The following is a 24,960-nucleotide window of genomic DNA, read 5'->3' as shown; positions in this document are numbered from 1 at the left end:
CATCAATGCAGAATCAGTGTTGAATATCTGAAGAGTGAAAATTAATTTAACAGCTCTCCTAAACCATGGGTAAAACAAAGCATAAATCACTGGATTAATGGAAGAGTTAATATAAACCAACACCAACACTTTCTGTAATGAATCTTTTTCATTATTACCCAAAACAGAATAAACAAAGTATGGAAGTAAACAGGCCACAAACACAGACACTAAAATGCCAAGAACTTTGGCTGCTTTTCTCTCAGATTTCATTGAGTCTGACATGTTCTTTGAGGTCTGAGTCCTGGTGTGACTATTAAGCTCTCTAATAGTAGTGGCGTGTTTCTTGGCAATAAAAAACACTTGAACATAGAATATAATTATTACAGAAAGTGTAAAAACAAAAGTCAAGAAAAGATCGATCAGAGACCAGACTTGGTCCAAAATGAAAAAGTAGTCTTCAGGACCATCATAACTTACAAAACCTCAATTGAAGTAGTGAAGTGCTATATTATAAAAAAATAATACAATCCAGACAGATAAAACTACAATACACATTTTGCTGGGAGAGACTGTTTTGCTGTATAGAAAAGGCTTAGAGAGAGCAAAATACCGATCAACAGCAATAAGGGCAATATTAAATATTGACATTCCTGTCAGAAAAAAATACATGAATGTAAAACATATACGGTACAATGCAGTAAAAAAGGGAAGACTCTAACAACCTGAACTCACAATCACATGTGTTATGGGTTGAGCAGCTAGTTTGCTGATATTGTACCTCTCAGAAACTGCTCCCACCCTCCAGTATGAAACAATCTTGTGATGTCATGGGTTGAAATCATCAATATCTCTTTTAATAGAAAAGCTACTGGTCAAAGACTGAAACAAACATTTCTTTGAATGAACAGTTATCTTACGTAGGTCATTATAGCCACTGTGACTGATATTCAGCAACAGTGCTGATGTTCAGCTCGACTTATCTGGAGTTTAAAAAGTTAAGTCTTTAAATATGAAATTATTAAAGTTCATTTGTATTCCTGCAACATTTATTACAATTTTTTTCCAAAATGATTTCATAATTCTGCATTTTTTTAATATTCTGATTTTATTTCTGCACCCCCAAGTTCCATTTTTTAATTTCCTTTTTTTATGAAACAGTGTCAGGAGTGGCTGCCATCCTGGCGTCCCTGTTGTCATGGTTTCCATGTTGTCTGTTTTCCTGCACTCCCTGGTTCCGCTCCTTAGTTTCGTTTTCTCCGCCCCTTATCTGTTACTTTATTCCAGTCTGTGTTTTGGTTCTCCCTGTTTCCATGTTCACATGAGTCTGTTCTCTGCCTGATTGTCTTGGTTATTTAAGCCCTGTGTTTTGTCTTCTAGGTTGTTGGTTATTTTGGTAACTCATGGTTCTTCTGTCATGTCTATATTATGCTCCCTGTACTGTTGTCACCAATGCTTAGCTTGTGTATCATTTTGCCTCAGTTTGTTCTACCCTCAGTGTTTGTATTTCCCTTGTTAACAAACCACCCCCTGCACATGCATTCTGCCTCTCGCCTGTTCCTATGGGAATTGTTACAAACAGAAAACAGTGAACCTATTTTTTACTTACCAGTATTAATTTAAACCTCAACAAAAGTTCTAGACTAGAGTTAACTACTTTTTATGATTCATCAATATTTGAATTTTCAAAGAAAACTAATATTAATAATAATAAAATAGTAATGTAATTTGAAAACATTTCTTATATACAAACATTCTGAACCTTCTCACATAGAATAGCAGAACTTCACAGCAGCCATATAGTTATCAGTAGCATATTACTGTAATGGTTCCCTGGAGTTTACAAAGCATCTGAATTTTGCAAATAATTCACTGTAAAGTGGATAGCCTATGGGAGACAGCGATGTAATAAAAGACTTGTAGCTGATAGTGGAATGTCTACATAAAGGACCAGCAGGTGAGATGGAACTTGCTGTGTTGAATAAAGTACTGTGAACATAGATAGCTTTAGGAGTGGCTTCATTGCCAACCTAAACAAAACTCACAATACACAAGTCACCACCTCTACCTACTCTCCACAAGACAAAAATAAAATACAGTCATACACTAACTCCCTGACAATTAACAGACAATAATCCCAACCCCAAATAAACATGCACCACTTTCTACAATCAGTAACTATGTACATAGACACATGTACTATGTACATAGACACACACTAGAACATGTACATTAACTCTAACTCTAACTACAGACAGAATACAGGGCAACATGAGTGAGACCCAGTGTATTCTTACATACAAACCTAGACATGCACAATACACAAGCTAACTACAGATAACAAGAGGCAATGTATTCACAGCCAAAAGACCACAAAAACCAAACAAACAAATTGTACACTGAGGGAAAATTACACAAAGCTAATGGGATGCTAGAGTGAACTTGGGCAAGCTTCCATCTTCTCCCAGCAGGGTCCTTCCATAGGCTACAGCAAACACTTAAGGCAGGGCAAAGCCGGTAACAAGGTAGACAGCAAGACTCAAATCCTGAACTGGAGCAGGAGCGCACTGTATATGGTGTTTTGTAGCAAAGAGCAGAGTTGACTGCAGTAAAACATTCTTGGTTTAATAAGACATGTATAATCCAAAGACATAGTCGCAAATCAGACATAGTTCGCAGTCCATAAAGCTGTAATCCAATGAACAAAATCCAACATAGAGACAGGCAACAGAACAAAATCTAGGTGAACAGGTATAAATCAAGAAACCAGGAAGACAGAGTAAATGTAATAGAGACAATGGCTTGGAATCAGATGACTAGGTAAATGACTTTGCATTGACTGAATTGATTAAAATAAGCCCTGAAAACATCAAGCACTGTGACAATTGTAAAAACAATCAAAGAATGTTTATCAGTGTAGAATCAGTTAAGAATATCTGAAGAGTTAATATCAGTTTAACAGATCTCCTAAACCATGGATAAAATAAGGCATAAATCACTGGATTGATTGTTGAATTAAAATAAACTAGCATCAACACCTTCTGAAATGATTTTTCTTCCATTTCTATGACATTACCTAATACACAATAAACAAAGTATGGAAGTAAACAGGCCAAAAACACAGACACTAAAATACCAAGCACTTTGGCTGCTTTTCTCTCAGATTTCATTGAGTTTGACATGTTCTTTGAGGTCTGAGTACTAGTCTGACTATTAAGCTCTCTAATACCAGTGGCATGTTTCTTGGCAATAAAAAACACTTGACCATACAATATAACTATTACAGCAAGTGGGAAAACAAAAGTCAACACAAGATCGACCAGAGACCAGATAAAAAAGTTGTATCCAGGACATGTTACAAGACTTCCAAAGGTCCCATTGAAGTACTGAAGTGCTATATTATAAATAAACAATACAATCCAGACTGATACAACTGTAATACACATTGCGCTGAGGGAGACTGTTTTGTTGTACAGAAACGGCTTAGAGAGAGCAAAATACCGATCAACAGCAATCAGAGCAACATTAAATATTGATGTAGTTGAGAGAAAGCAGGAAATGAATGTAAAACAAACACGGTACAATGCAGTAAATATCCAACATGATTCAATCATCCAAATTAATGCTGTAGGGATCACAAAAACACCGATGAGACAGTCTGACACAGCCAGAGAGAGGATGAGCATGTTAGTTGGTGTGTGGAGCTGCGTGAAGTGACACACAGAGATGATGATGAGCAGGTTCCCACACACTGTTAGAAGAACAACAGCTGCTGTAGACATATACAATAACACATTCAGTGCAGAAGATACTGATCTCTCTGGACAGGAAAACCAGTAACAGTAATCTGTTTGGTTAAGATTCATCAGTAAGGATCATGAATACAGCATTTAAATTGTGTTCAAAATAAAAATTCAGATCTTCATTTTTTTCTTTTCTATAGAGACAGTAGCATGAAGGGTAAGGCTCTAACAACTTGAACTCACAATCACATGTGTTATGGGTTGAGCAGCTAGTTATGCTGATATTTGTACCTCTCAGAAACTGCTCCCACCCTCCAGGCTGAAAGAATCATGTGATGTCATGGGTTCTTCCCTGGTCTGCGAGGAGCCCATAGGTAACTCATGTTAAAAACAAATGATGGTTATATTGAGATCAGGATTAAAAACAGGTGGATATGGCAGGAGAGCTAGTGGATGTGATGGAAGAGAAGGTGCATGTGATGGTGGAGCTGGTGGGTGTGATTGAGGAGCAGGTGGATGTGATAGAGGACCTGTTGCATGTGATGGAGGAGCAGGTGGATGTGATTGAGGAGCTTGTGGATGTGATGGGGTTAAGACACTGGTGAAGAAGGGCACTGGAGCAAGTTGGGTGATGAGGATGCAATATGACACTCGCTGGCAAAGCATAAAAAATGTATAAAAAATTTAATTAATTCAAATAAATAATATATACATCCCCCCAAAAATCAAAGATGAGAATAATCAGAATAAACCTGTTTTTGATGATTAGCCACTGAAATAATGATGTGTTATACTGAATTAAGGATGTTATACACTGAGGTCATCATGTTATATACTGAGATCATGATGTGTTACACTGAAGTGATGTTATACAGTGAGGTCACGATGTGCTACACTGAAGTAATGATGTTATACACTGAGATCATGAAGTTATACATCCAAGTAATGATGTTATACACTGAGATCATGAAGTTATACACCGAAGTAATGATGTTATACACTGAGGCCATGATGATATACACTGAAGTTATGATTTTATACACCGAAATAATGATCTTATACACTGAGGTCATCATGTTATACACTGAGATCATGATGTGTTACACTAAAGTGATGATTTACACTGAAATCATGATGTGTTACACTGAAGTAATGATGTTTTACAGTGAGGTCATGATATTCTACACTTTACATGATTTTGAGGCCCTCCTTTGTATCCATAGGGGAGAGAGGGTGTAACAACATCTTAATTCTATCCAAAAAGTTATCTTATTCTACCAGGTATTTTAATCTTAATTACATAGTAGTACCGAAGGTAGTTTGTTATTATTAGTGCCTATCTACAACACTATGGCTTAGTTATGGCATATTATGAAATGATCAGAACTGGATGTTTATGAGCTGTGTTGTAGCCAATTTAAGCATCACAGAATAGTTAATAAAGGAGATTAGGGTTGGGGCAGCTTTGTAGCCATTCCATTCCATATTTATGTTTTATTCTGTATTCTCACATTTTTCATATTTATTTACTAAATGTCCCCCATAATATATATTTTATTATAAACTCACCCACCCACACCCACAAACACACACACACACACACACACACACACACACACACAAATAGCATTGCAGTAAAGTACACAAGTTTTGAGAGAAAGAAGAGGTTTCAGAGGTCCTTCACCAACTGCGCAAGCAAAGTGCTTCTCAAGTTCTAAGAGGTAAAAGTACATCTTTTAATTCAGTAAACTGCAGATGCATCCTGGAATCTTCTTATATATAAAACCCACATGTATTGCTGGTTGAATATTTACTCTTTACAATTTATTATAAATCAATTTTTAAATATTCTCAAATTTTATCATATATGTAGATTTTAGTTATACATTTCGTTTTTATTCTGTTTCTATAGACCAATAACCTAGTGAACTGTTCAGTTAGTCTAGTATGTCACACATGCAATGATCAATGTATAATGTAATGTAATGTATAATATATTTGGGAAAATAAAACATTCTGATTCTCATCAAGAAAGTTACCTGATTTTGATATCCAAAGCCAAAAATGGTTATTTTGAGTATGACTTTCTTCTGACACCAACCAATGTATCCTGTTTCAGTACAGTCCAAGCTGTGGTGCATAGACCATATTACATTTGATAAAGTGCATAGACCATATTACATTTGTGGTGCATAGACCATATTACATTTGCTATATGCTTTCCATTGATGTTCCTTATTGGCAGGTATTGATGGTTTTAGTGAAACAATCAGAATCAACAATTCTCACTCCATTTGTTTGCACTCACACAAGCACACACATTCTTGTACTCTCACTCTTGCTTTTCAAGCTCATTGTTTTGAGTAGGTAATTAAACTGGTGTAAATGAAATGGTATTCAACTCACAAACCTAAAGTACTCATGCACAAAATACAATGATCAAATTAATTAAAGAACATTCATCAATGCAGAATCAGTGTTGAATATCTGAAGAGTGAAAATTAATTTAACAGCTCTCCTAAACCATGGGTAAAACAAAGCATAAATCACTGGATTAATGGAAGAGTTAATATAAACCAACACCAACACTTTCTGTAATGAATCTTTTTCATTATTACCCAAAACAGAATAAACAAAGTATGGAAGCAAACAGGCCACAAACACAGACACTAAAATGCCAAGAACTTTGGCTGCTTTTCTCTCAGATTTGTCTGCCATGTTCTTTGAGGTCTGAGTCCTGGTGTGACTATTAAGTTCTCTAATAACAGTGGCGTGTTTCTTGGCAATAAAAAACACTTGAGTATAGAATATAATTATTACAGAAAGTGGAAAAACAAAAGTCAAGAAAAGATCAATCAGAGACCAGACTTGGTCCAAAACCAAAAAGTAGTCTTCAGGACCATCATAACTTACAAAACCTCCATTGAAGTAGTGAAGTGCTATACTATAAAAAAATAATAAAACCCAGACAGATAAAACTGCAATACACATTTTGCTGGGAGAGACTGTTTTGCTGTATAGAAAAGGCTTAGAGAGAGCAAAATACCGATCAACAGCAATAAGGGCAATATTAAATATTGACATTCCTGTCAGAAAAAAAGACATGAATGTAAAACATATACGGTAAGATGCAGTAAAAATCCAACATGATTCAATCATCCAAATTAATGCGGTAGGGATCACATAGACTCCAAGCAGACAGTCTGACACAGCTAGAGAGAGGATGAGCATGTTAGTTGGTGTGTGGAGCTGCGTGAAGTGACACACAGAGATGATGATGAGCAAGTTCCCACATACTGTCAGGAGAACAACAGCTGCTGTAGACACATATGATAACACGTACAGTGAAGTAGATGCAGATCTACCTGGACAAGAATAGCTGAGGTGGTAATCCGTTTGGTTAAGATTCATTAGTAAGTTTCACAAATACCGCATTTAAATTGAGCTCAAAAATAAAATTCAGAACTTCATTTTTTTTTCTTTTCTGTAGAGACAGTAGCATGAAGGGTGAGACTCTAACAACCTGAATTCACAATCACAGCCAATTTGCTGATATTTGTACCTCTCAGAAACTGCTCCCACCCTCCACTATGAAACAATCTTGTGATGTCATGGCTTGAAATCATCAATATCTATTTCAATAGAAAACATACTGGTCATAGACTGAAATCTTACGTAGGTTGTTATAGCCACTATGACAACAGTGTTGATGTTCAGCTGGACTTGTCCAGAGTTTAAAAAGTGAAGTGTTTGAATATGAAATCCTTAGATTTCATTTGTATTCCTGTAACATTTATTACAGCTTTTGTTTCCAAATGATTTCATAATTCTGCATTTTTTTAATATTCTGATTTTACCCCCCCCCCCCCCCCCAGTTCCATTTTTTAATTTCCTTTTTTTTATGAAACAGTGTCAGGAGTGGCTGCCATCCTGGCATCCCTGTTGTCATGGTTTCCATGTTGTCCGTTTTCCTGCACTCCCTGGTTCCGCTCCTTAGTTTCATTTTACATAAACACACACTAGAACATGTACATTAACTCTAACTCTAACTACAGACAGAATACAGGGCAACATGAGTGGGACCCAGTGTATGCTTACATACAAACCTAGACATGCAAAATACACAGGCTAACTACAGATAACAAGAGGCAATGTATGCACAGCCAAAAGACCACAAAAACCAAACAAACAAATTGTACACTGAGGGAAAATTACACAAAGCTAATGGGATGCTAGAGTGAACTTGGGCAAGCTTCCATCTTCTCCCAGCAGGGTCCTTCCATAGGCTACAGCAAACACTTAAGGCAGGGCAAAGCCGGTAACAAGGTAGACAGCAAGACGCAAATCCTGAACTGGAGCAGGAGCGCACTGTATATGGTGTTTTGTAGCAAAGAGCAGAGTTGACTGCAGTAAAACATTCTTGGTTTAATAAGACATGCGACATAGTCGCAAATCAGACAGTTTGCAGTCCATAAAACTGTAATCCAATGTACAAAAATCAACAAAGGGACAGGCAAGAGAACAAAATCTATGTGAACAAGCATAAGTCAAGGAACCAGGAAGACTGAGTAAATATAATTGAGATAATGGCTTGGAATCAGATGACTAGGTAAACGAGACTTTGCATTGACTGAATGAATGAAACAGGCTTAAATATGGAAACAGACAATGGAAAATGAGACACAGTTGACACTAATAATCAGGGGACTTAGAACAAATGAGAGTTTTATGGGTATTGTATTCCTTCATGTGTTGCATCCTTGTTGAAGATGTGACAGTACCCCCCCCCCCCCCGTCAAACTTACAGCGAGTGAAATAAGTATTGAATATGTCACTAATTTTCTAATTAAATATATTTCTAAAGGTGCTATTGCCATGAAATTCTCACTTGATGTTGGTAACAACCCATCCAATCCACACATGCAAAGAAATCAAACCATAGATGTCCATAAATTGTTATGTGTAATAATGAGAAATGACACAGGGAAAAAAGTATTGAACACATTAACAAAGAGAGGTGCAAAAAACCATGGAAAGTCATGACACCATCTGAAATATATGAGTAATTAGAAAGCAATCCTGCCACTTAGTGCAAATTAATATCAGCTGGTTCAACTGATGGCCTATAAAAAGGTTTCTCATTACCAAGGTTCCACATAAGAAACATCTCATGATGGGTAAAACCAGTAAGCTCTCTCAAGACCTTCCCAACCTTATTGTTACAAAACATACTGATGGCATTGGTTACAGAAGAATTTCTAGACTACTGAAGGTTCAAGTGAGCACCGTTGGGGCCATAATCCGGAAGTGGAAAGAACATAATTTCATCATTTCAACAGGCCACAACCAGGTGCTCCCCACAAGATTTCAGATGGAAGAGTGAAAATAATTATCATAAGAGTTGTCCAAGAGCCAAGGACCACCTCTGGAGAGCTACAGAAAAACCTGGAATCAACAGGTACAATTGTTTCCAAGAAAACAACAAGTAATGCATTCAACTTCCATGGCCTGTATGCAAGCTCACCACACAAGACACCATTGCTGAAGAAAAAGCATGTTAAAGTGCGTTTAAGGTTTGCTCAACAACATTTAGACAAGCCTGTGAAATACTGGGAGAATATAGTCTGGTCAGATGAGACCAAAATTGAACTCTTTGGATGCCATAATACACACCATGTTTGAAGGTCAAAAGGCACTGCATATCACCCCAAAAACACCATACCAACAGTGAAGTTTGGAGGTGGGAACATCATTGTGTGGGGCTGTTTTTTAGCATACGGCACTGGCACGCTTCATATAATTGAAGGAAGAATGAATGGACAAATGTACCGAGACATTCTTAATAAAAATCTGCTGCCATTTACAAGGATGATAAAGATGAAATGAGGGCAGACATTTCAGCAAGACAATGATCCCAAACACACAGCCAAGGAATCTCTCAATTGGTTTCAGAGAAAGAAAATAAAGCTGCTAGAATGGCCCAGCAAATCACCTCACCTGAATCCAATTGAAAATCTATGGAAGGAACTAAAGTTCAGAGTTCATGGAAGGAGCCCAAAGAACCTACAGGATTTGAAGAGTGTTTGTGTGGAAGAATGGGCCAAAATCACCCCTGAACAATGCATGCGACTAGTTTCTTCATACAGGAGGCGTCTTGAAGCTGTCGTCAGCAACAAAAGCTTTTGTACAAAGTATTAAATAAATTTCAGTAAGCGTGTTCAATATTCTTTCCCTGTGTCATTTCTCATTATTACACATAACGTAATTTATGGACATCTGTGGTTTGATTTCTTTGCATGTGTGGACTGGATGGGTTGTTACTGACATCTGGTGAGAATTTCATGTCAATAGCACCCTTAGAAATATATTTACTTAGAAAATTGGTGACATGTTTAATACTTATTTCACATGCTGTATCTGGTAAGGCCAAGCAAAAGGGAGAGACATTTGAGGCGAAGTCTTCTGTATTGGTTTTTGTAAATTGGATTACAGCTTTCTGGATTGTGAGCTCTGCCTGTTATGCAACTACGTCTTTGGATTACACCTGTATTGTTAAACCAAGTCTGTGTAACTACAATCGACTCCATATCTGTGCTATGAAACCTGACATACAGTGCACGTCTGGTCCAGTTTGGAATTTGAGTTTTGCTGTCTACTTGTTACTGGCTATGCTCTGCCTTAAGTGATTGCTGTGGTCTATATTTGGACCCTGCTGGGAGAAGCTCACCCAAGCTCACTCTAGCATCACCCTAACTTTCTTTGTTTGGTTTTTGTGGGGCTGTGCATCTTTTTCCTTTTGGTATCTATAGTGTAGCTTTGTTGATATTAGGCTAAAAGGTTAAGATGGGGTAAATACTGTAAAACTGTAAATGCTGTAATACTGTCAAGAAACAGTATAATTACTCATTTATACTTACACTTTGTAGAAGGATTACACTTTTCTCCAGTATTGAATTGATACATCCAGTGATTTGTGATACAAACATTGTCTCTAATCCATGCCAGAAGCCATTGAACAGTCTCTCAGCTTCCAGATCAGATGGAAGCTTCAGCTAGAATTAGCCTCATCCTTTCCATGATGTCCAAAAGTATTGGCAATCAAATTATCCACTAACAACAACAGCCATGACATTTTCATCTAAGCATCCTCTATTTGTTGAAACTGCTGCCAAGCACGCCGATTATGCATCGAAAACCCCTGTGTAGTAAATTGATACCCTCCCCCCCTTCCCCCCTAACACCTTGGTAATCAATAGGTGTGAACGAGTGTCACTCAAAGAAAATAGCTCTTTATGGCCCAACAGCAACCATGGAATCTAAAAGAGGAGGGTGTTAGCTGTCTATTCAGGAACACTGCTATGTAAGTAGCATGCATTTTGTGGTAACTAAAGGCTTGTGTATTTTGTGTTGAGTAGAAAAGAAAAACATGTTTTTATACAGATGTAAGCAAATAAATAATGAACTTTAATAACATTCTTTATATTTTTAAACATGTCACTCAGTTGCTTCGATGGTAATTGAATTTTCTGACAAATTCTGAAGTTATTTTATACCAGAAGCATGTTTTAAAAGGCCATTTAAAAGGACAGGCATGAGTGTTGTGGAAATTTACCAAAAAAAACTCTGGATGTATTCAGCGTGGGATTTCTGGTGAACAGTTCATATAGAGGCCTGAGAATCAGTAAGCAGGTACTTATATTAGTCTTAAGAAATGTTATAGATGAACTGTATTTTAGGAATATTCAGTGGCATCAAGTGATTTATTTGATTATGCAGGGTCTGCTAGAGGGTCTGCTAGAGGGCACTGGTACAGTTGGGGGTTAAACAGATAAGAAGCAGAAGCTCTTGCAGGCTGTAAGTAGCTGATCTATGCCACCGGCCAATAACACATGCTTTGGAAGCTACCACAACTCATAACATTTCCAACAACATGTTGCTTGTTGGGTCTTTTTACCTTATAACACTTCGGTACAACAAACTAAAAATGCATGGCCCTATTGTGCTGATTTAAAGCATCTAACTATTGGTAGTATCTCTAATTAAAAATGATACAGACTTTTATATTTGTTGCAAAGAATATGTCTTTAGGTTGTATTTTTGTGGTGTTCTTCATTAAATCAGTTAAATAGCTTTGTGGTTTTGTTGCAATATTGAGATTGTCTTAATTAAACATGACTCAGCTCTGCATTATTCATTCATATGCTGATACTAAAATGGCTTGTTTCTATTGAGAAAACAGTTGGTGAGCACTGGTGTATCAGGAGTTCTTCAATGGATGCAGCTCAAAACAAAACATCCTCTGAAACTATGCCTCATCGAGAAGGAGAAATTTTTTTTAACAAAGATTGCGTTTAGGTTTGCTCAAGGGGCCTGCTGGTGGACCTTTAAAGCCCAGTGGGTTAATATGGCTCTCCTTTACTGGGAAGCAAAGTGCCAGATATGTTGAGCACAGATGGACCTGAATGCAGTAAAATGGACTTTAATAACAAACAGGGGCAATCCAAAGGCGTAGTCAAAGAACAGGTACAAATCCAGAAAGTACAAATCCAGAAAGCAAACGAGACGCAAACAAATCCAGAACAGAACAGGCAATAGAGTAAATCTACAATGCAGGTAGTAAAGACAGTAACCAGGGTAAGCATACACGAATAACAATGTAAGGTAGGCAAATGACACTTTGCAATGTGTTTATCATATAAATATAATATTCTGCATAATAATAAAGAAGATTTATCAGAGAAGAATCAGTGTTAAATATTTGAAGAGTTAAAATTAGTTTAACACACCTCCTAAACCATGGATAAAACAAGGCATAAATCACTGGATTAATGGAAGAATTAAGATAAACCAACATCAACACTTTCTGAAATTAATTTCTATTTCAATTTCTACTGCACTGCATGATACACTGGATGCAAAGTACAGAAATAAACAGGCCACAAACACAGACACTAAAATACCAAGAACTTTGGTTGCTTTTCTCTCAGATTTCATTGAGTCTGACATGTTCTTTGAGGTCTGAGTCCTGGTGTGACTATTAAGATCTCTAATAGCAGTGGTATGTTTCTTGGCAATAAAAAAGACTAGAACATACAATATAATTTTACTCTTTCACTCACACTCTCCCTCTCACTCATTAACCTTTAAAGCTCAATTGTTTCTAATGATGCAATTGGAGTAGGTAATTAAACTGGTGTAAATATAATGGTAATCAATTCACATAAGTACACACAAAATAGTACTCATGCACAAAATTCAACCATCAAATTCATTAAAGAACATTTATCAATGCAGAGTCAGTGTTGAATATCTGAAGAGTGAAAATTAATTTAACAGCTCTCCTAAACCATGGATAAAACAAAGCATAAATCACTGGATTAATGGAAGAATTAATATAAACCAGCATCAACACTATCTGAAATGAATCTTTTTCATTATTACCCAAAACAGTATAAACAAAGTATGGAAGTAAACAGGCCAAAAAAACAGACACTAAAATGCCAAGAACTTTGGCTGCTTTTCTCTCAGATTTCATTGAGTCTGACATGTTCTTTGAGGTCTGAGTCCTGGTGTGACTATTAAGTTCTCTAATAGCAGTGGCGTGTTTCTTGGCAATAAAAAAGACTAGAACATAGAATATGATTATTACAGAAAGTGGAATGACAAAAGTCAAGAAAAAATCAACCAGAGACCAGACTTGGTCCAAAACCAAAAAATTGTCTTCAGGACCAACAATATTAACAAAACCTCCATTGAAGTACTGAAGTGCTATGTTATACAAAAATAATAATATCCAGACAGATGAAACTACAATACACATTGCACTGGGAGAGACTGTTTTGTACAGAAAAGGGTAAGAGAGAGCAAAATACCGATCAATAGCAATTAGAGCAACATTATATATTGACATTCCTGTCAGAAAATAAGTCATCAATGTAAAACATATACGGTACAATGCAGTAAAAATCCAACATGATTCTATCATCCAAATTAATGCTGTAGGGATCACATAGACTCCAATCAGACAGTCTGACACAGCCAGAGAGAGGATAAGCATGTTAGTTGGTGTGTGGAGCTGCGTGAAGTGACACACAGAGATGATGATGAGCAAGTTCCCACATACTGTCAGGAGAACAACAGCTGCTGTAGACACATATGATAACACGTACAGTGCAGTAGATACAGATCTCTCTGGACAAGAATAGCCGAGGTGGTAATCTGTTTGGTTAAGATTCATCAGTAAAATTCAGAAATACCGCATTTAAATTGCGCTCAAAAATGAAATTCAGATTTTCATTTTTTTCTTTTCTGAAGAGGCAGTAGCATGAATGATAAGGCTCTAACAACCTGAACTCACAATCACATGTATTATGGGTTGAGCAGCTACTTTGCTGATATTTGTATGGCTCAGAAATTGCTCCCACCCTCCAGTCAAAATGACTCGTGTGATGTCATGGGTTGAAATCAATATTTCTTTTAATAGGAGAGATACTGGCCATAGACTAAAACATTTTTTGGAATGAACTGCTATTCATGAACTGTCATTATTATATGTCATTATTATAGGTCATTATGGTCATGAAAGCTGATATTCAACAACAATGTTGATGTTTAGCTGGAATTGTCTGGAGCTTAAAAAGCTACATAAGTTTTTGTATATTAAATTTTTAGATCTCAATTGTTTTCCTGTAACATTTATTAGAATTCATATTTTTTTAAAATTATTTCAGAATTTTGCATTTTTAAAAATATTTTTATATCTTATTTTCCCCAAATTTAGTTTTTTTTTCATTTTAGTTTTTTATAAAACAGAAAATAGCTAGCTAGGTGTCAGCAATCACATTCTCTAAACCCTTTTAAATATTCTATCTTGAGAGGAAATCACTGTATAGATCATTGATCAGCACATAAGTCATTGGTTAGCATTACACAACCAGTTCAAAAACAGCAAATGATTAGGCTCAATAAAAACAGTGGTTGGATCTTCCATCAAGGTAAACTTCAAAGTGTTGCAGAACAAAAAGGAGAGCAAGGCTTTCTTTCTCAATAGTACTAAAGGCTAACTGATATTTGACAAACCTCTTTGAGAAATAACAGACAGGGTGGTCGATACCACCTGATTCCTCCTGTAGGAGTACCGCACCCACTCCAGTACCATTAGCATCCACTTCAAGTTTAAAGGCTCCCCAAAATCTGCAGTAAGAAATACAGGTGAGCTACACAGAATTTTTTTCACAGGGTCAAAAGCATTTTGAAACTGTAGTCCACACGAAAGAAGTGTTTTTGCATAAAAGCAAGGTGAGACAACATCTGAAAAGTTTTAAAAGCAATGATAGAAGCCAGCCATCCCCAAAAAACGCTGTTGGTCCAGATTTGTCCGGGGAACCAGAAAGGCTTTCATGGCTTGGACCTCAGCATCTAAGGGACACACCTGTCTGCGACACAACATTTTACCAAGGTAGCAATTCCAAATTTGCACTTCTCCAAATTTAAGACCAACAAAGAATCTTGCAACCTAGAGAATACAGTCTCCAATGTCCTCAAATGCTATTCCCTTGAATCCAAATAAACAGTGTCATCAACGTAAGCTTCACAGTTCCATACCCCATTCAACATGACAGTCATAAGCCTTTGGAAGGTAACAAGGGCATTACATAATCCAAAAGGCAAAACCATATATTGCAGAAAAGTAAATCTAATCTGCTGATGAACTTTGCAGAATCCACTCTATCGATACAGTCTTCCATTTGGGGAAGCATCTGGTACTGTAACGACATTTACCATCTGGTAATCTGTACAAAAATGGAAAGTACCGTCAGGCTTCGGTACCAACAGATGTGGGGAACACCAAGAGCCACTACTGGTCTTAACAGGATTGTTGGTAGTTTTGACTTTCTCTTGTCTTTGCCTATAGCTACTTTGCAGTTGTATTTTTGTACATATTCCACTTTGTTCCTTTTGTTGTGTGTTCACTGGAAAGTAGGGAGTGACTGCCATTTTGTTTGGAGTGTTGGTTTGATCTGTGTTTTCCACTTAGGTAGTAAGTGTAGTTGTGTGTGTATTTTCTTTTGTCTGTGTAGGCTTACTTAGTGTCTTTTGTTTCTAGTGTGGATTTGTTTGTTATTTTGGCCTGGGTCACTCCTGATGTTATAGTCCAGTCTCACACTATCTCTTGTACAATACACCAGCTATCATTGACCGACTTTGGTCTGTTACGGTCCGATTTAATTTCCGCTTCACACTTGCCTAGCCATTTTCCTCACACTTCCTGTTCCAGCCTGGAGCCTAGATGAAGTTGTAACATGAATCAATATCATGCTCTAAAACCCATGTATGGGTAAGTACATCAACAAAATGAGAAGGGTACTGGTCAATCAATGTGAAAAGATTGAACTGAGCTTCTAAAGATATATACGATATCTTGGTTATCAATATACAATATCTTGCTAGACAATTGTGCTTCTGAATTTGGTAAACTGGCAGTAGGATTTATTATTATTATTATAATTTTTTTTACAGTGCTTGAACTTGTTTGCACTGAACCCCAAAGACTCTTGAACAGTATCACGTATTGAAAACAGCAGCAAGGGAACACACTCCTCACAGATTTTATGTGCTTCCAAGCAATAAGAGCGAAGCACATTCTTAAATGTCTGATGGAATTGCTCTAATGCAAAGAGTTTCAATGTAAAGTTGGAACATTGATCAGAATTAATGTACTAAGGTAAACCGAATGTAGTGCAAAATTTCACAAGTGCCTTTATTATAATTTTTGACTGTAGTGAATGCAATGGGATTACTTCTGGGAATCTAGTATCTGTGCACATAAAAGTTGGCAAATCATTTCATGAACTAGTCTTTGGTAAGGGCCCTACATAATCAATTAACAATCTGTCAAAAGGTTTACACTTTAACAGCAAAATGGAGCAGGAGCGATGACTTGATTTGGTTCTCCGACAAGTTGACATGTATAACAAGAAGGACAATAACTAAAGACATCTGACTCCATAGCAGGCGAAAATAAATGTTTTTACTAAAGCCATTGGTTTTTCAGATACCTATCTGTCCCAATAAAGTATGATCATGAGCCAAAGACATAACATGGGTTCTATAGGGCTTAGGAATCGCAAACTGCCACACTTCTTCCCATTCACCATCTGCAATTTCAGGAGGCCATTTTCTCATTAATGCATAGCAATCCACACACGCGTTGGCACATTATTTTTGATGTTTTGCAATGTTTTTATTAATATCTATGTGACAATACAGTGTAGAAATATGACTCAAACATTTTCTGAATCTGTAGAGCCTGTCATTTAAATTTTGTTGATGGACGTTAGGATCCAATGAATAGAGGGGATAAAACATGCCTACATGTCATTCGTGGGTTTGTGTGTCACAATGGACATATACACCTGCTCCCAATTTTTTGTTATTGGCAGATTTGTGTGGCAATATATGTGAATCTAACCAATAGACAACCATCACTAAGGATTTATTCCTGATGTCTGAAACCCTTCATTCGTTATTCATTCAACATCGGAGACAAAGGAAGTGATAATGGGTCATCAAAAATTTACAGCTGCTGAAGCTGTCGCTGCAATTCTCGAAAATAGTGTGGATGAGAATGAAGCTTCAGAGCCTGAGGATTTTCATTTGTATGATGAAGCAGAGTATCAAATCAGGAGAGATCCATTTGAAAATGGGTAAGTGAATTTATTTTATAGTATCGCCATAAAACAGTAGACTTAGCTAAATAAAAGGTTTCACTTGGGCATGTAATCTGTTCCGAGTTGCTTAAATTCTAGGTAAATACTTTTGCGCTAAATGCTGCTGAATTGTAGTACAACAGTCCCGATTTTTGTGTGGCAAAATTGTTTGTCCACTAGTAACTATTTTCTGTGCAATTATTGTAAACTGTAGCGTATAGAGTGTAGTTCAGAAATGGCAAAGAGTATGTCCCAGCCCTATTGCAGGTTCGAATTGCCACACCATCTTGGTCACTGTGTGTGGAAAAGGGAGTGAAGAAAAGGCAAAATGGAGCAAGAGTGAGTGAGTGAGGAAAGAGAGTGAGAACTCTTTCAGTGAGTCCCCCCCCCAACCATCACCATCTGCCTGAACAGCAAAGAGGTCTCGTTTCCTCACACCTCTCCCATAGCCATCACCACTAGCCAAGAATTCAAGGAGGTCCCATCCGAAGCCTGCCAGGTGCTCAGCTCCCCTCCTATGACCATCATTACCTGCCTGGCCAACAAAGAAGCTCAGTTCCCACCTGGAACAGCCATCACCACCCCATGCATCAATATACACGCCTGTACAGCAGTCAATGGCTCTGTCTTGTGGGATAGACAAAGACCCACACACTGCCCCCCCCCCCATCTACAAGTTTCAATCAGCTTGGACACCGGGACCACAGCTCAGTTTCACCTCCACATATACACCCCTCAGCCTCTTCAAACTTTTCTTCCCCGCACAAATAGTACAAACACTCAGTGCACAAAACACAAAAAGTAAACAAGCAGGCAGCTAAACATATATCACAGGGGAAGAAGTACAAATGGATTGACCTGAATGTGGAGTGCTTTTATAAGGTCATGGGGCTGCTGCTGCTGGTGCACGGTCAAAATCAGCAACATTGCTGATTACTGGAGACAGATCACCTCTTTTCTTTGCCTCTGCCATTATGGATTATGATTGATCACTCCCCACAGAGAGCTGACGGTAGATGAGAGGATGGTTACATCAAAGAATATGGGTGCACATTGGACTTTTCCATCTATGCTAGAAAAAATTACATCCCCTCTGGACATGGCTTATCCTATGATGTCATTATGTCCCTTGTACAGCCTGGTTTCCTGGGCATCCCATCTACAAGAACAATTTTTATTCTAGCCCCAGGGTCTTTGTGGCTCTCCATGAGTGCACAGTTTCAGACTGTGGGACTGGCAGGAATAACAAGGAAAGCCCACAGAGAGATATAAACGCCCTCACCAAGAGGTCAACAAGACATTCCATAAGATGGATTTGTGATGGCCCCATCATTTATGCGGACTGAATAGGCACTATCCCTTTTTCTATTTTATTTGAGCATTTCTGCCTTCAACCAGGGCCATATTAAGACAACCTCAATATTGCAACAGTAAAGCCAACCACAAAGCTATTTAACTGATTTCATGAAGAGGACCACGAAATCACAAAAATAAAATGTACAGACACATATTTTGCAACAAATCTAAAGGTTTGTATCATTTTAAGTTATAGAAAGACTGCCAACATTTAGCTGCTTTTCATCAGCACAATTGGGGCCATGCATTTTCAGTTTCTTGTAGTGAAGTGTTATAAGGCACAAGAACCAACATGCAACATGTTGAAAATGTTACATGATTTGTGGTAGCTTCCAAGGCATGTGTTCTTGGCCAGTGATTCAGCTAATTACAGCCTGCGAGAGCGTCTGCTTCTTATCTGTTTAACATGACTTGGCTTTGCGTTGTTCATTCTTACGCTGATGCTAAATCTACTTGTGCGTTTTGAGAAAACAGTTGGTGAGCACTGGTGTTCCAGGTGTTCTTCGTTAGAGAACTGCAGGACGATCAAGTTTCAAGTTTTCAAGTGTTATTAAGTAACAGCTTAATAGAATTGTCTGCATTTTCTGCCACAGTTTACTTGGGCACTAAAACATACACACAACTCTGAAATGCTTAATTTATTTTAGATTTATAATTAATTATAATTAACAATTAATAAATAACAGAATTTCACAATGATTCTTCCCATATTCTTACAATTACACTGAAAAATCAGTGTCCAGTCACTGCATAATTTCTAGTTTCTGTACTGAATGTTCTTGGAGGAGAGATACATATACATTTAACTACCTGTGACCTAATGAACATCTAATGGATTTGGGCATTCAATGAGCTACTACTGGGCAGTGAGCTACTAGGCAATGCACCGCACCCAGAAAGCAAATTCAGTTGGACTGTGGCTTTTTCAAGGTCAGGTTTCAGACAGGGTGCAGTGTTTGTCCTCCACTGAACAGGGCTTATTTTTGCCATTTTAAAAATGTGCCTTAACTGCATACAATAATAAGTTCAAAAATAATAATAGTATTTGTTTATTTGTCTGATTGATATTCTAGGTTCAAATGTAGTTTGAGAGGGTCATTATAACTACTGATCTGAAATAAGTGCCCTCAAGCTCAGATAACTATTGCACATTTAACTAATCAAAGATCATTTATCAGTGAAGAATTAGTGTTAAATATTTGAACAGTTAAATTAGTATAATATACCTCCTAAACCATGCATAAAACAAAGCTTAAATAACAGGATTAATGGCAGAATTCAGATCACATCAAGATGTTCTGAAATGAAACTATGTCAATCGACATAGCACAGAAATAAACAGGCCACAAACACAGACACTAAAATACCAATAACTTTTGCTGCTTTTCTCTCAGATTTCATTGAGTCTGACATGTTCTTTGAGGTCTGAGTCCTGGTGTGACTATTAAGCTCTCTAATAGCAGTGGCATGTTTCTTGGCAATAAAAAAAACAAACAAAAAAACCCCCCATATAATTATTACTCTCTCACATTTGAAGTGTACTTGTCTCTACTGATGCATTTTGAGTAGGTAATGTAACTGGTGTAAATGCAATGGTAACCAATTCACATAAGTACTCACAAACCTAAAGTACTCATGCACAAAATTCAAACATCAAATTCATTAAAGTACATTTATCAGTGCAGAATCAGTGTTGAGTATCTGAAGAGTGAAAATTAATTTAACAGCTCTCCTAAACCATGGATAAAACAAAGCATAAATCACTGGATTAATGGAAGAATTAAGATAAACCAACATCAACAATTTCTGAAATGAATCTTTTTCAACATTACCCAATTGAGTGTAAACAAAGTATGGAAGTAAACAGGCCAAAAACACAGACACTAAAATACCAAGCACTTTGGCTGCTTTTCTCTCAGATTTCATTGAGTCTGACATGTTCTTTGAGGTCTGAGTCCTAGTGTGACTATTAAGCTCTCTAATAGCAGTGGCATGTTTCTTGGCAATAAAAAACACTTGAACATACAATATAATTATTACAGAAAGTGGAATAACAAAAATCAAGAAAAGATCAATCAGATACCAGACTTGGTTCAAAACCAAAAAGTAGTCTTCAGGACCATCATAACTTACAAAACCTCCATTGAAGTACTGAAGTGCTATATTATATAAAAATAATAAAATCCAAATAGATAAAAGTACAGAGCACATTGTTCTGGGAGAGACTGTTTTGTTGTACAGAAAAGGTTTAGAGAGAGCAAAATACCGATCAACAGCAATAAGTGCAATATTAAATATTGACATTCCTGTCAGAAAATAGGATGTCAATGTAAAACATATACGGTACAATCCACCAAAAATCCAACATGATTCTATCATCCAAATTAATGCGGTAGGGATCACATAGACTCCAAGCAGACAGTCTGATACAGCCAGAGAGAGGATAAGCATGTTAGTTGGTGTGTGGAGCTGCGTGAAGTGACACACAGAGATGATGATGAGCAAGTTCCCACATACTGTCAGGAGAACAACAGCTGCTGTAGACACATATGATAACACGTACAGTGCAGTAGATACAGATCTCTCTGGACAAGAATAGCCGAGGTGGTAATCCGTTTGGTTAAGATTCATTGATAAACCATTTAAATTGTGCTAAAAAATACAATTCAGATCATCTTCTTTTTTTCTGTAGTGCCAGTAGCATGAAGGGTAAGGCTCTAACAACCTGAACTCACAATCACATGTATTATGGGTTGAGCAGCTAGTTTGCTGATATTTGTACCTCTCAGAAACTGCTCCCACCCTCCAGTATGAATGAATCATGTGATGTCATGGGTTTCTCCCAGGCCTGAAATCATCAATATCTCTTTAAATGGAAAAGATACTGGCCATAGACAGAAAAAAATTTGAATGAACTGTTGTTATCTTACCTAAGTCATTATGGGCACTAATGTTGATGTTTAGCTGGACTGAATTCCCATTTTTATGTGGCCTTTGGATATTTCAGGCCGTAGTGGGTCATTCCTTTCATATATAAATCTACTAATAAGAGAAAATCAGACACAGAGAAAATGTATTTTTCTTTTTAACTTCAAGCTGTACTCATACACTTGTAGGCATGCAGTACACAGAAATTAGGCATAATACATCAGTGGCTGTTTAGAAAAAAATAAAAAAACAAACAAACAAAAAATACTATGCCACCAATACGGTATTGTAAATGGTTACAAATAGAATCAATCTTCTAAAATGACATTTGGCCAGTTGTACCTGCATTAATTTGTTCACATGTGCTAAACTCCAGGACAGATGTAGGCCAAACACTGGAACTTACCTGTGCTCACTCACTCATTTTATCAACTATACACAATTATTTTACATTTCTCGGTATACAAAACTGTCAACAGCTAAATTTTAAAACGTTCACAAAATGGCTTCCTTACCGTTTATGAAACATACAAATGTTACTCAAAAGCTAATCTGCCACAAGGATGGAAAATTCCCCATGTGGCAAGACGCACCTTTAACTTACACCTCATCCACACACACAAAAAATCGAATTCAGTGTCCCTTTGTTATACAGCTAAAACAAATCTTAAATGTATTTACTTTTGAGAATTATGTTGGTAAGGGCATAATGCAAGGTTTTTCACCTTTTTTCTCACATTTTAATTTTTTTTCAGAAAATAGCTAGCCTATACTATCCTTTACTTAGCAGCATTAATATAAACCTCAACAATGGTCTACACTAGTTATCTTTTAACTTTTTACAATTCATCAATATATGAATTTTCAAAGGAAACTGACAAAACTCACAAAATAATCTTTTATATTAAGCCATGCAGGAAAAACACAGTCATCATTATTGAGTTGTTAACAGATATTTTATTAGCTGTCATTCCCAAGGGAGTAGGCTAACATATAGCTCATCCCCATTCCCTTTGTCACATTTAATTAAAATAATCTTTGATTAAATATCAAGCGTCACAGTGTATCTGTGACTTGTAACTCTTGCTGCACCGCTTCTGGTGTAAAATGGGTTTTTGTTTTTTTGATGTTATTGGAATACCCAAAGCTAGTATTTTTCCTCACACAACCAGCTAACCCATGCACTCCTTGATGTATGTGCATGTACATGCACAAAGACAAATGCATGTTGGGATTTGTAGTTTATAGTAAGTGCAGTCGCTAAAGAAACTAATCCAGTTTCTGGATAATGAAAGACAATTTAATAAAAGTCAAACCTCAAACCAGAAATACAAAAGCAGATGGCCTGTCATGATGACGTCCTGATCCTGGGGCCAGCTGATCAACATCTAGATTCAGTTGGACAATCTCATGAGAGAACACAATCCCAGACTGACCATGCCTACCAAACCCAGGAGTAACACTTGTGAATCAGAACCTATGAAGGTTGACCAATCATGTCTGCTTTTTAAGCTATATAGTTAGGTATTAAGTAGTCATCATCTATACTGACTGTAGGACCAAGGAACCCTCTAAGAGGGCCCAAACGACTCTTTCCTTGCCCAGCCAGATGGGCTCTTTATTTCAGTTCGCAATTCCTTACAATCCTGGCTCCAAAAATGGGACGGCTAATACCATATCAAGGCTCCATGACTATCAGCCTCCAATGAACAACTCACCTGCTTGGTTGTTCCAGTTATATGGACAATTGATCAGGATATCGCCAACACAGCAGCCAGTGACTCTGGACACAGAGACAGGCTGCCAAACAAGTTGTATGTTCCATAGGTCATTCAAGTGTAGTGGATATCGTGTCTCTCATTCATGACAACCAAGTTCTAAGATCTTTGTTTTGTGGACATCAAACTCAAGTCAACTATACCACCCTCAATTAAAGGAAGAGGGAAACCTATTACATGTACTAGTGTGCCATACACTACTCTCTATGTACAGAGGTTTACTACTAGCAATAGACTGCTGGACTGCAGAAACTGATACACAAATTGTTTATTGATTCACTTATGAAATATAGTTAAAACATGATTTAATAGCGTCAAATCAAATACAATCGCATGCACAAATAATGTTTTCAGTAATCACTGGCAGGGATAGTATGGTTAAGGGCTACATGGCCTGGACTGGGATTACTAATACTCAAGGTACTATACAACACAGTGACCACACTGGCCAAGTTAACAGGAATCAGCACACACACACACACACACACACACACACACACACACACACACACACACACACACACACACACACACACACACATATACAATACAATACAGCGCCTGCCCCCCAAAAAAGTCACACATTCTAGTATTTCATTGGACCGCCTTTAACTTTAATTACGGCATGCATTCGCTGTGGCATCATTCCCACAGGCTTCTGCAATGTCACAACATTTATTTCTGTCCAGAGTTGCAGTAAATTTTCCCCCAGATCTTGTATTGATGATGGGAGATTTGGACCACTGTGCAAAGTCTTCTCCAGCACATCCCAAATATTCTCAATGGGGTTCAGATCTGGACTCTGTGGTGGCCAATCCATGTGTGAAAATGATGTCTCATCCTCCCTGAACCACTCTTTCACAACTTGAGCCCAATGAATCCTGGCATTATCATCTTGGAATATGCCGATGCCATCAGGGAGAAAAAGCCATGGATGGAATAACCTGGTCATTCAGTATATTCAGGTAGTCAGCTGACCTCATTTTTGGGCAACTGTAGCAACCCCAGATCATAGCACTGTCCCCACAGGCTTCTACGGTAGGCACTAGTCATGATGGCTGCATCACTTCAGCTGCCTCTCTTCTTACCCTGATGCGTCCATCACTCTCAGTGGTGATCGATATTTCTGTTAGAGCCAGGAAGTGTAGCCACTGGAGGGCTGCTAGTGCTGAGATGAAGTCAGCCATCTGGACAGCAGATTGGCAATTCCCGAGCCCTCCTACTACCAAGATCTCTGACTGTGCGGAACGTCGGGAGTAAATGAGATTGCTGAAATTGCAGTGACTATGATGATGACAGTGTCTGGGACATCTGTGGGATATGTGGACAGGAATTACAAGACACATTTCAGATTTTAAAAATGCTAGGTTTGTGGATGTATGTGATGAAAGTGTGAGGAAAAGATACTTAGATGAGTTTGAGAGGTCTGGTCACAGTGTAGATGAGGAACTAAATGAAAAGCACAAC

At 37.5% G+C, this 24,960-nt stretch overlaps 3 protein-coding genes across 3 annotated transcripts; all 3 read right to left on the bottom strand.

Annotated features, from left to right (window-relative positions):
• Positions 1 to 2,876: 2,876 nt before the first annotated feature.
• LOC118241814 (trace amine-associated receptor 13c-like) lies at positions 2,877 to 3,845 on the bottom strand. The gene has a single exon (XM_035529043.1). The coding sequence runs from the start codon at positions 3,843 to 3,845 to the stop codon at positions 2,877 to 2,879; it is 969 nt and encodes a 322-aa protein (XP_035384936.1).
• A 2,325-nt stretch (positions 3,846 to 6,170) lies between these two features.
• On the bottom strand, positions 6,171 to 7,133 carry LOC118241816 (trace amine-associated receptor 13c-like). The gene has a single exon (XM_035529047.1). It carries the CDS (start codon positions 7,131 to 7,133, stop codon positions 6,171 to 6,173), a length of 963 nt encoding a protein of 320 aa, XP_035384940.1.
• A 13,316-nt stretch (positions 7,134 to 20,449) lies between these two features.
• Positions 20,450 to 21,418, bottom strand: LOC113590414 (trace amine-associated receptor 13c-like). Its single transcript, XM_035529045.1, has one exon. It carries the CDS (start codon positions 21,416 to 21,418, stop codon positions 20,450 to 20,452), a length of 969 nt encoding a protein of 322 aa, XP_035384938.1.
• Positions 21,419 to 24,960: the final 3,542 nt, after the last annotated feature.

This window comes from Electrophorus electricus, chromosome 8 (assembly GCF_013358815.1).
Source record: "Electrophorus electricus isolate fEleEle1 chromosome 8, fEleEle1.pri, whole genome shotgun sequence".
Classification (NCBI taxonomy): domain Eukaryota; kingdom Metazoa; phylum Chordata; class Actinopteri; order Gymnotiformes; family Gymnotidae; genus Electrophorus; species Electrophorus electricus.
This window is presented reverse-complemented; position numbering and strand designations above follow the sequence as displayed.

Coding starts and splice junctions, on each gene's coding strand:
- LOC113590414 (XM_035529045.1), bottom strand. CDS start 21,418: ATGAATCTTAACCAAACGGATTACCACCTCGGCTATTCTTGTCCAGAG.
- LOC118241816 (XM_035529047.1), bottom strand. CDS start 7,133: ATGAATCTTAACCAAACGGATTACCACCTCAGCTATTCTTGTCCAGGT.
- LOC118241814 (XM_035529043.1), bottom strand. CDS start 3,845: ATGAATCTTAACCAAACAGATTACTGTTACTGGTTTTCCTGTCCAGAG.